The 12,415-nt window shown below is 52.1% G+C and overlaps 1 protein-coding gene across 2 annotated transcripts in view; it reads left to right on the top strand.

Moving 5' to 3' along the window:
• MGAT5B (alpha-1,6-mannosylglycoprotein 6-beta-N-acetylglucosaminyltransferase B) overlaps positions 1-8,907 on the top strand; it is a gene marked incomplete at both ends in the record, with an annotated part of 58,002 nt that extends 49,095 nt beyond the window's left edge. For both annotated transcript variants that reach the window (XM_080356399.1, XM_080356398.1), the window contains 4 exons: positions 874-990; positions 6,680-6,754; positions 7,274-7,548; positions 8,709-8,907. In XM_080356399.1, coding sequence (XP_080212525.1) covers positions 874-990; positions 6,680-6,754; positions 7,274-7,548; positions 8,709-8,907 — 666 coding nt within the window. The remainder of the gene's footprint in view (positions 1-873; positions 991-6,679; positions 6,755-7,273; positions 7,549-8,708) is intronic.
• Positions 8,908-12,415: the final 3,508 nt, after the last annotated feature.

Here is a 12,415-nt window from a genome sequence, read left to right as displayed (position 1 = left end):
TAATTAGCTGCCAATGTTAACAGCCATCCCAGGTGGATGCTGTGGTTGTGCTTCAGCTCGAAGCTGGGAGGGCAGCTGGGGGCAAGGGCTCTGAAATGCCTGGAGTGTTTAATAGCCGGAGGACAAGGAGGTGATCAATCTGTCAGCAAAAAATGGGAAAGGACAGCAAGCTGGAGAATGAAATAGCGAGTGTGCACTGCTCTCCTCCTCCAGCTGGCAGGTCTTCAGGTCTCTCTGTAACACTTCACAGTGCCTCCGAAACACCTCCTCTGCTCAGCATCCTCTCTCTACCTTCCCTGAGAGATCTGGGCTCTGGCTGCCTTGCAGCAGCGTGGGGCTGAAAGTAAAAAGGCAGATCCTCAAAAATTACTTGGTTGAAAGGTGGGTGGCTGCGGGGTTCCCGTGCACAGGGCTGCCTGTGGCATCGGGGTGATGCAGCTTCCAGCACTGCTGTCTCCCAGTGCCACACTTCCCTGGCCATTGGTGGTGATGGATTTTGTGTCTGGCACACACAAAAGACAGGGTGCCTTCCCAGAGATTTGCTGTTTTGGTCTATTTTTGCCATTCCAGGCCCACAGATGGTTCGGGTCAAGTTTAGATTTTACCCACATTACCGTGATGGGGATACTCAGGGCTTCAGGGGTGATTTCAATGTTGATGGGAATGGGGCTTGCCAACCCAGTGGGAATTTTAGAGCATCGGCCTGAGGTCAGGGGGCAGCTGGATTCAGAGGAAACCTCATTTTTCTAGCACATCTCTATGTGCAGTGGTTTAAAACCTAGTGTATTTGTGTCTGAGCCTGCTGCTCCTCTGTGTGAGCAGCAGCTGTTCTGGCGGGGATTGCAAAAGCCAGCTCATACCGCTGTGTTTTAGGTGTCCTCCCAACACCCATATGCCGAAGACTTCATCGGGAAGCCGCATGTGTGGACTGTCGACTACAATAACTCCGAGGAGTTTGAAGCTGCTATCAAAACCATCATGAGCACCCAGGTACGGCTTGGTGGAGGTGGCAGAGTGATGTCCCCACTGCTGGGTTTGCAGGGACAGATATCGGCAGTGTTTCTGGTGCCTGGCTTTACCTTTTGAGTGTTAATTGCTTTTTCTTCCTCGTTTTCCCTTGGAAATTATTTGCATGTGCAGAGCAGGAATCCTCCTGTCCTGCAGCTGTGGGGGACTCGTGCTCTCACCTTGCATTGGTACTGAGCATCGTGTTTGCCCAGGGTAGCGCTGTGCCTTTGAGGGACCCCCTGGGAATCCTCCAGGCAGAACCAGAGTGAGGGGAAGCTGAGATAAGGGAGATGAGGTTTGGGAGCAGGAGGCTGATGTTGCTGGAGACGTTTGGCAGTGGTGGGACGTGACATGAAGCAAAGATAAACCCAGACAGCATCTCCCTGCAGGTACCCTGAGAGCCACCGACCTCTGCGCCTGCTGTTCCCCCATTTCATTGTTCATCGTTATTGTCTGGATTGAGCAAATCACTAGGAATAGCTCCAGGAGTTGCCCCGCTTAAGGATGAAAGGTTGTAATGAAGGAGGGGCATGCGGGGGCCCCCCAGGAAGACAGCGCTCCCACTGCTCCTGCCCTGGAAACGCTCCCACGTTAATATTTACCTCCTGCCTGTGGCAGGAGCCTTTCAAGTCGTCCAAATTATTAAAGTAAATTTTCCCGGAGGGGAAGAAAGTGCTGATCTCTGTTTTACTTGCAATTTGCTTCGCTTGGGATGAGCCGTTGCCTCACAAGGACAGGGATGCACTGTGAAACCAGGACTCTGTGTCAGGCTGCAGTGGTCCGGGGTTCACAGGACTGGCTGGGATTTTGGGGGCACAGGGGTGATGCTGGCGGGAGAGGTGTCATCTTTGCTTTTCCCTGCATTAGAGGCTGCAGAGACGGGTGTCTGTGACAGCCTGGGGACTTTATTCAGCTGATGTGGCCATGCCGTCTGCCCGGGTCTCACACCTTATCGTGGGTGTTGCCACAGCTCTTCACCTCAGGCTGATTTTTCTCTATGAGTTTGCAAAGACTGAACAAACCCGACTTAGGAAAACAGTTGTTGTTTTGCACATTCATTTTGGTGTCTCCATTAAAATTAAATTAAAAATAATTACATCCCTGCTGCTGTGCTGCCGGGCCAGCTGTCAACATTTGACCCTCCACCATCTGGGCTGGAGAGACGATCCCAAAGTGAAGACGATGCCACGGGTGGGTGGTGAGAGCTGCTAGTCTCTGTTTCAGGAAAGAGAAGGAAATCTTCTGTATTTCCAGAAAGGGCAAAGAAAATAGTGAAGCCTGGTGCTGCTGTGCTATTAAAATAATTTTTAAAAAGATTGGAGAATTAAAGTGGGGGGAAAGGGCTCTGCTGGCTCCTGAGCAGCTGTGTTGCGCTGCAACGTTGACTGGATGTGCACCAGGTCATTTAGATGCTTGCTGATAACCCCTGGTTGAAAAGAACAGAAGAAAAAAGGATTTAGGAAAGAATTTGGCGGTGTGATGAGCAGGAGGAGCCAGTGTGGGGACCCACTGTGCTGCCCTTTCCTGTTTCGCCTAAAGATGAGCTCCTGTCTCTGCTCTTCTGCCCATTCTCACTCTTCATGTAAATGCAGCTGCGGTACAGTCACAACACTTCCCTCCTCCCTCCCTTAATTAACATTTCTTGGGTTTCAGAACAGCTGACAGAGGCCGGAAAGGAAGAGAGGAAACAGCCTCAAGTTGCCCCAGGGGAGGCTGAGGTTGGATCTGGGGAACAATTTCTTCCCCAAAGGTCTGTCGGGCATTGGAACAGGCTGCCCAGGGCAGTGCTGGAGTCACCATCCCTGGAGGGGTTGGACAGACAGAGATGAGGTTCTCAGGGACATGGGGCAGTGCCAGGGGTGGGTTAATGATTGAATACTATGATCTTGAAGATCTCTTCCAACCAAAATAATTCTGTGTATAGTTGGATAAACCGCATCTTCTATAGGACCATGGGGCAGCTAGAGCCACCTCTCAGAGCCTTATTGTGGAGGGGTCTGGCTGCACCCATGGGGGACCCCCACCCTGATCTTCCCTCCCACTAATCGTCCCAACCACTGGAATGACCTTCATCTGCTGGGAGGCTGAAGTCCTAAATTTACTCAAAGGTGTAAAACCAGCTGCTGACACCCCACTGGCACAGGAAAAGTTCAGTCGCTCTGCAGGGAAATTATTCTTTCTCACCAAGAAGCACGCTGGGTTAATCCCACAAATCACCTCTCTGGGTTTTTTTAAAGATATTGTATAAATCCTTCTGAAGCAGAGCAGAGAGTGAGTGTGAATAACTTACAGCAACTTCCCTTCTTTTCCCCCCCTTTTTTTTCATTTTTGTCTTTCAAATAGAAAACTCTGTTTTATTAGAGATGTTGTCAAGGCAATTAAGCCTCAAAATTGACCTACCTTACAGGTTTAAAAGCCTTATTATGGGCTTTGGCTGCAGGAATCCCTTGGTATCTTGTCTTTAAAACACTGTTTGTTGCAGCAGGAATTAAAAACAAGGGCATTAGCAGGAGGAGCTGCAGAAAGCCGGTAACTGGGCAATTTAGTGTTGCTGTTCCCAGACAGGTAATGGAGCTCGGAGAGACAATTTTACTGGCTCCCTTTTTTCCTCGAAGGCAAAATGAGCTGTTTTGTTATCAGAATATCTAACAAATTTGTCTGTGTTTCAGAATAACCACCATCGATTTATTTTTTTCAGTCAAAACATTTCATTTCAACATTACTGCTATGAAATAATATTTTCTTTTGTTTCCCATCTGCCTGCCTTTGTTTGAAAACACCCTGCCAGTTTATTGAAAGGAAGGCTCATATCTGAAATGATGCATTTGCTTTTGCTTCACCAACCCAAATCTGAAACACAGCATTTTTCCCCTCCTTGATGGGTGGAAACACTGGGAATTGAAAACAGACCTGAAACAGATTTTATTTTTCTTTGTTGTTGTTGTAAACTTGTTGATAAGTGAAAATTTGATTTGATTTTTTTGTTGTTGATAAGTTGTATATTTGCTGATAAGTGAAAAATGACTTATCCCATAGCTTTACTTTTTCACCTTCCAGGCAAAACTCAGTAAAACGGGTTTTTTTGGGCTGGGATGTCATGGGAAGCTGTGAGATGCCTTTGCTGTCAGCTTTTCCCACTGGCAAATGTGCCGGGTGCTGGAAACTGGGGTGCTGGGGATGGGGAACTGAGGTGCTGGGAATCCCTTGAGGGTTTGGGAGCTGTTTTCATGGACCTGGTAGTAATTCTGGTGTGGTCAAGCTGACCAACAAGCTCACCCTGGTTCAGAGCATCGTGGCTCTGGGGGATTTGCTGATGCTGCAGCAATATTTTAGCGTTACTTTGGCTCTCTGGCCAGCTCGCTGCTGCTGTGGCTGTACAACCATCCTGATTTACATCATAGATTCCCAGAGCTGCAGCTCAGGATGGATGCGCTGTCCTTGCAGCTCCGGCTGGGCTGGCAGAGCTTCCTCCAGTGTGCTGGGAGCCGGTGGGTCTGCTGGCCGGGATGCTGCTGTGTTTGTGCAAATAAAGGAGCTGAGATGCAGCCGGAGTCCTTCGCCAGCCCAGATTTGCTTGAAAGAAACTTCTTCCTTCTGAGGAGAAATCTGAATTGTGGCTTGGGTTTGCAATATGGGTTTTTTTTTCCCCCAAGAAAAGCCCTTGTGCTCTCCTCTCGCATCCTTTTGGAGGTGGTACCCACTCCAGGTCACCCTGCAGCTGCTGGGAAAGGTTTTTGCCAAACTCTGCCTCTGCCATTCGTCCCCCCCTTGGAGCAGTTTAGGGCTTTCCCTGATGGCTCGCATCCCTGGCCTGTTTATAAGGAAAAACTGAAACTGTGGAAGCACCAAATCCCTCTGCCCCAGAGATGAAATCCTCGCACAGTCACACAGGGCCAAGGGACAAACTGCGTCCCTCAGGGAAGGTGATGCTGGGAGGGCTGTCCCAGGGATGCATTTTGCCGTTAGTCAGGGCTTAGGGGCAGGAGAAGCAGAGAGGTTTTCAGGCACCACTATTTTCTTGGCCTTCAGCTTTTTGTCAAAAAATAGCCCTCGCACAAGCAATTTAATGGACCCAATATTCTGGTGTAGTGAAGGGAGAAGGCTTCATTATATCGAAGTCAAACATACAGGAATATAATGGAAAATTATACATTTCAGACTATGCTTGAAAGACTGGCGTATTAAACATCACAGCGAAAATAGCTGGTTAAAGCGTTCCCAGCCTGCTGTTACGTGCCAGCAGAGAAATGCATTATTTTTCTACTCATTTGTCTGATGACGTTTTGTTTGGTTGGGTTTTTTTCTTTTTCATTTTGAGCCGGGGAGACTTACTGCTCTCTTCAGCTCTGGGATTCCTGCTGGAAACTGTGAAACCAGGGCTCTTGTGGCAGTGTCCCTGTGTGGCACCAGTAAATCCCCGTTTGGCTGGTGGAGAGCACTGGGGCGCGGTGTTCGCATCCCGGTTTGCAGTGCCTTTGCTCTGGCCCTGAGTTCCACACCGGTGCGTGGGGGAAAGGATGGCAAGGTCCATCTTCACTGACCCCCTGTGCGTCACTGCGCTGGGCAGTGGGATGCAGTGGTCCCCACCTGGGACCCCCTGTCTCTCCCATGTGTGCAGGGAGATCCTGAGCTCCTGGCACAGGGAGCGGCATTTGCCGTGTACCTGTCAAAAGGAGGCCGAGCCCGTCAGATTTTAATTAAACAATTATCTTCCTGAAATTGGCATTTTCTATCAGTCCTGAGCGCATGAACTGAATCCTAACGAGACCGGCAGCAGGGAGCAGGGGAGAGAGAGATTTTTGGGGAGCCCCCGGCAGAGAGGGGGACACATGAGGTGATGCGGCTGGAGGATCAGGGGCTGTGTGGGCTCCTGAAGCCCTTGAACCTCACAGAGCTCCCGGGAGCCTGCGGGCCTGTGGGATTGTGCCCAGAGCATCACCTCCGGGTGCACATACATGGAGATTTTCTGCTTCCACCCCACTGGGATTGTGCTGCATCCCACCGGGTACCCCGGCGGTGTTTTGGGGAGAAAGAGCCTGTTTTACAGAGTTACGTCTGTACCATGCCTGTTGTATTGGGGTCCTGGGAAACCCCCCAGCATCATGGCCATGAGAGCAATGGTAAGATGAGACTGGGTGTTAGCAATGCTGAGCGACGGGTGGTTTGTCTGTCCCAGACAGGTTTTGTGTGATTCTGACGGGCAGTTTTGCTTGCAGAGGACTCTGCCCTGGTTAACTGAGTGCCCATCAGCAATTCAGAGGCAGGATCAGTGCCTGTCATCGTGTCAGCCCTGATTAGGATGCACCGCTGTAATTAGATGGAGCAGCTGTGATTTCCAGCCCTGCCGAGATCTCAGGTGGGATATTTATGGCAGGAAGATGCTTAGAGGGATCTTCTCGGCAGACTGAACCTTTGTGCCTGGGTTTGACAGGTACTTCAAAAGGAAATAGATATTTTGGAGGCGTAGAGCTCAGAAAATAGAAGAAACAGTGTTTTCTGGATGAATTACCTTTGGGATGTTTTTGCTTATAATCCTTCTCTGCAGAGATGCATGAGCAGAAGTGGAGGCAGAGCCATTGCTCAGGGCACTGCTGTCACGGGTCACTGGGCCCAGGGAGAGGACACAGCTGTCCCCACTTGCTGCCTGTGTTCTGCTCTCACCCCTTCACAGGTGGACCCTTACCTGCCTTACGAGTACACCTGCGAGGGGATGCTGGAGCGGATCCACGCCTACATTCAACACCAGGTTGGGGAGCATCCCTGTTCTCCTTGGGGACCATCCCTGTCCTCCCTGAGGAACCATCCCTGTTCTCCTTGGGGAAGCATCCTTGTTATCATGGCCAACCATCCCAGTTCTCGTGGGGGAACCATCCCTGTTCTTCCCTGGGTTTGTTCCTGTTTCTCTGGGCAAGGAACCACTGATGCAATGCAGAGCTCCAGTGAGGGACTCCTAATTGCAGAGAGCACCAGAGGATGGTGGCTGGGGGAGGTGTGTCATGAACAAAAGGTGCTGGGGGGTTGGTGGAGGATGGCTGGGGATGCTGGGGCTGGGTCAGGGCATTTCTGAATAAGTCAGCACTGGGAGAAGAAGTGGCCGGTGCCTTCATCTCCCACAGCAGGAGATGCCATCCATGCATGCAGGTGACCTCAACCTAAAGAGCAAACTCAGTAGCCCAAGTGTCCCCCTGTCCCACCAGCAGCCTCCCATCCCTAACGTCTCACCCCATCTCTCCAGGCACTTACCCGTTGTCTTCTCTTCCACTAGGATTTCTGCACCACGCCGTCTCCTCCTCTGCCTCCCAAGGCCAAGAGTCCTGCTATGCAAAGCTCTCCAAGTCCACTGGCCCTGTCCCCCAATGCCACTCACCTGGTGTGGTCCCCCAGCGCCAGCCGGGACCTGCACGCCTGGCCCCCGGTGGCCTCGCTGCAGGTGTGGGTGTCGGAGCCCCAGCACTCCTGCACCGAGACGTGCCAGCAGCACGGGCTGGTCTGCGAGCCCACCTTCTTCAGGTTCCTCAACAAGAAGGAGGTGTTTCTCCAGTGAGTTGTGACCTTCTCAGGGAGCTCATCAGCCAGGCGATGTTCCCTTTGCTCCCCCCATCCCCAGCACCCATTTCCCTCATGTCCTCCCTTCTGAAATCCCGCAGAGGTGCCTTTGTGCCCAAGGTGGTGCAGGCAGGGTGCTGCCTGTGGTGCAACCCATTGCTTGTACATGTTGGTGTGAATTTTGGGGTTGTCCCAGGCAGGGACAGGAGTTGGACTCAGTGATCCTTGTGGGTCCCTTCAAACTCAGGACATTCTATGATTCTATCATGATTCTATGGCCTTGACCAGCTTCACACTTCAGAAGGCAATGACAGCCTTTCCAGGCATGTTTCTGCCTCTCTCCCACCTCGTTCCTCTCCACCTCTTCCATGCTCTCTCCCTTTCCTTTTTCATGTCTTTCTCTACAAAACTGCATTTTGAACACACAGCAGTGAAGTTTTAATAGAGTATAAATCTGCCATGGGGCTCCGCGCTGCAATTAAAATGCAAGCGTTACCATGGCTGGCGTGCTGGTCAGGCAGGCGCTGGGAGTCCCCCTGACATTTTTATATGATAAACTAGAGCTGGGGCTTGGATTTCACCCTCTCCCCTCCAGACCTTAAACTAAGCTGGCTCAGGGACCCACTAGCTGAGGGAGGTTGGTAGGAGATGATGCCAGCGCAGACAGGGGGAGGGTGGGAGGAGAGGGACACTGAGATCCACACTGGGCATTTCTGCTCCTCAGGGCATTTGCTGATGGTCACCTTGTTTTTCCTGGCTAATCCCAGCTAACATGGGCATCTATTGGACTCAGTGGCCATTCGCTGCTGTGAGGGGTGACCGTGGAGAGGGCACCGACCTGTTGATCAGAATAAAAAATATGTGGGTGCATTTTGGTGCATGATTTCCTGAGCCATCCATGGCCCATGCAAGGGTTGGGGTGGTCTCTGGGCTCTGGGTTTGAGTTGCAAGGGTCACCCCATCCTGCATGGTGCATTGGGCTTTCATGTTGAGCCAAGGGCTGCCAAACATTGCACTTATGGTTCCTGGTGCAGCCAGCAAAGATCTTGCCCAACACTTAGTGAAGGAACCTCCCCAGGAAGGACAGAACAGCACTAAAAACCCTTCACTGACACCCCAGGCAGCCAGGGACCCACCTTTGTCTTTGTTCCCAGGCTCAGCATCACCTGCGACAGCACCGAGTACGAGATGAACCATCTTTACCCAGCAGTGGCCGAGAACGTCCACGAGTGCTACCTCCAGAAGGAGCCGCTGCTCTTCAGCTGCGCCGGCTACAACCCCAAGTACCGGCGGCTCTGTCCCTGCCGCGACTACCGCAAAGGACAAGTGGCTCTGTGCAGGGACTGCTTGTGACTCGGCGTGTCCTCTCCTGTGTTTATGACACGCAACGTGCAACGAGTGGCTTTTTCTCAAAGCTTCTGCAATAGAAGGGAGGTGGGACAGGTCCCTCCTGGCGGGTGAGCCGGGGGTGTCAGACTCTGGGGGTTGTTTCATCCGCCAGTCAACTGTGAATGACCATGTCCTCACCTTTGGTTTCATTTTCTTCCCGAGGAGCATCATCCGACCGCATCTGAACCCACCTGGACCTGGTGACGCTGGGACAGGGTGGTGGGGAGAGGGGGGCTGGGAACACCCTTCCCCTCCTCTGGCAAGGGGACAAGCCACCAGCAGACTGCAGTTTCAGGGTTTTCATCCTCTTCAAGCATCCTATGTTGGTTTATTTATTTATTTTATTTTATTTTTTCTAACCCTTCCCCCTGACAAGTGGTAAATTAAAGGGGAAGCAACACCCAGCCCTTCTGTGGGAATTACTGGGCAGAGCTGTGTTGAGGGGTGCCGGGGGGCTGCCGGTGCCTGCCTGGGCTGTGGATCTGGGGGAGGACAAAGCCCAAGGAAAGCGGCTGGGTTGGATGGACACGGCGGGGTCTGTACCCATGGTGGCCATGGGAAGAGATGACGGGTTGGACAGTTCCACAGGCTGTGCCTGGGAAGTGATGGGTGGGATGGGGCTGGGGAGCTCCCGGGAAGGATGCCGGTCCCTTGGCAGTGCTGCTGGCAGGGCAGAGGTGTCGAAGTGAGTCCCTGCAGGGACTGAGGCACAGGAGGTGGCCATGGGGGCAGGAGAGGGGGCAGTGGTGCTGTTCAGGGTTTGGATGAGGAGGAGGATGTGCTGCAGCAGCCAAAAGGAATTGCCAGCAGGCACGGACTTAGGCTAGGGGAGAGAGGAGAGGACAACTCGGCTCCGTCGTGTCTCTGCCTGCCTCAGGTGTTGCAGCCGTGGGAAGAGATGAGCTCCAAGAGACCATCTTGAACCAGCACTGATGTGGCCAGCAGGCCCAGGGCAGTGACCGTCTCCTGTACTGGTGAGGCCAAACCTCAGATCCCGAGGTTGATTTTGGGCCCCTTATCATGAGAAAGCCCTTGAGGTGCTGGAATGAGTTCGGAGAAGGGCAATGGAGCTGGTGAAGGGGCTGGAGCGCAAGTGTGACGGGAGCGGCTGAGGGACCTGCTCTAGCCCTGGGAAGGGGGACACCACCTGGTATTGGTGTCCTCTGAGCATCCCTTTGGCTGAGCCCACTGTGGTGAGACCAGCCGCATCCTGCACTGGGTGAGGCAGGAGCTGGAGCCACTGCCGTTATCCTGGAGCAATTTGTCATCTTCAGTGCAAAATCGCATAGGCAGCCTCCATCCTGCCTGTGACGCCAGGCAAGGAGAAGGATTGATTAAGTAATTTTTTGTGTCTTGCAGCCAGCATGCATATAAATAAAAGCAACACAAGCCTCTATTTGCAGAGCCAAACAGCAATACCATGGGCCTTGCCATGGCACCTTTCATCTTGGTCTCAAAGCATCGCCTGGCAAAGGCTCTTGCAGTGCTTGCCTGGCTGCTGCCAGCCCCGGGAGGGACACGGGCTTTGCAAGCAGGAACCACTAGCAATTCCCTTCCTAGGGTTGTAAGGACCAAATAAAACCTGGTTTTATAGGAAATCTAAGCGAGCTTTAAACACCAAGAGGCTTGGGATGCCTCTCGATGCACATCAGCTTCCCTGGGCAGTTTTCTCCACCTGTTCTGCTCAGCTGCTTTTAAAATCACCTTCATCTTTCAGCACCCAGCGCCCACCTCCTGCCTCAGCGAGTCCCAATTAGCCCCTGGCAGGAGCATTTTTCTCCAAGCTGAAATAAAAAGTGTCTGGCTTACCTTCGCCACTGCCATGGGAAATAATGATCTGACTGGAACGTTGTTGAATTTTGAGCCAGGCTGTAAATTTTGGGACTGAGCGATGCTCTGGTGTTACCTGGTGTGTGTCTGCCCCATCTCATGAGGAGCAGGGGATGGTTTGGTCTGTAAAATCCCACACAGGGACAAGTTGGGGTCTTGGCTGGTTTGTTGTCGCCAGCACTGGGTATTAACAGCAGCTTTGGGTGCAGAATTGGCACCGAATTGTTTGCGATGTGGGGATGGGTGCGCCAGGGCTGTGTGTGGCTCAGGATGTATCAGCTCCTGCACCTTGACACCGAGGTGACAGCAGGAGACAGAGCCACCGGGCCAGCAGCAGTTCCTGGAGGAGCTGCCTTGAAAGAGAAGGGACTTTGACATCTGGAAATGCATTTTTTCTCCAGCTGTTTGCGGCCCTGCCTGCACCCGCGCGATCGCTGGAGCATCGCGCTGCATCCCGAGCCCTTTCCCCAGCACTACTTGGCCCACTCTCCCCAGCCAGCACGTTTCCATCTGGAAGGGAGATCTGAGGATGATACAGACATTAAATTCACATGTTATTAAGTAGGAGCGTGGAAGAGATTTATAGGGAAGCTGAGTCACTGCCATATGAAAGAGATTCTAATTACCACAGCTAATTACAAAGAATAAATCCCCAGTTGGGAGGGGGAAGAGAGGGGGGGAAACAGTGTCACAACTACAAATAAAATCAAACAATTAAAAATCAAACGAGGAGATGTCAGCTACACCCTCTGATGCTGCTGGATGGGACAGTTTATTTAACAACCAGAGCACATATGTGGGCTGCCCCTGGGGTCTGCTCGGGGGACGTGCACCTTCTGATGGCATCTCTAGTGGCATTGCGGCAGGCAGAGCCTCCTGCAAGGTTTGTTTGGAATCTTTTTTAGCCTGTTTTCCTCTTCTGGCAGCTGTGAAACCAGGACAGGCATATCAAAAGAATGATATTGTTCTGGAAATCCATTTTCCATGCCTAGAAATGGAGCCAGGGGTGATTTTTGTTCTTGAGCCTCGCTCTTCTTAGTAATTCCACTCAGAACTTTCTTTCTGGAGTGTGTTGGTTTGGTTTAGTTTTTTCTTCTAGTTTTAATGTTGATGGTATCAAACCGTTTCCTTGCTGGGGCTGTGGGGGGGTCTGGGGGGCAAGCAGGTGGTCCCTGCCCGTGTCCCCTCACAGCATCCCGGGTACCTCTCCCGCACCAGCATCTTCCCCTGCAGAGATTCAGCCGGGGTTGGCTCCTGGAGCAGCAATCAGGGCTGTAAATCACACATGGAGAGAGGTAATCGGGCTGCTCTGCTCTTATCTGGGGCTTTATTAGGAAATCGTTAAGCGGCTTTTTCCCTCCGATCCCCTGCTTATCAGCAGCCGAGTAAAATGGCAAATAGCATCCCCGATGCGGACAGGCCATGCAAGAGAAACCCATTTATTTCCCCTAACGGGTTTATCGCTAGATGAAGGAGCTGCTGAAGATGTAAGCACCGAGGCTGATTTCCCCAGGTGATGGATCTACCTGCCACACAGCCGCCGGGAACCAAAGCGTGCTGCCTGACAGGAACGGCTAATGGCCTCACGGTCGGGACTACTGGCTTATGTATTTCAAGGTCTTGCTTTAATTGAGTCCTGTCT

Source organism: Nesoenas mayeri, assembly GCF_963082525.1.
Source record: "Nesoenas mayeri genome assembly, chromosome: 19".
In the NCBI taxonomy this organism is placed as follows: domain Eukaryota; kingdom Metazoa; phylum Chordata; class Aves; order Columbiformes; family Columbidae; genus Nesoenas; species Nesoenas mayeri.
Note: the sequence above shows the minus strand (reverse complement) of the source record. Positions and strands in the feature narration are given on the sequence as shown.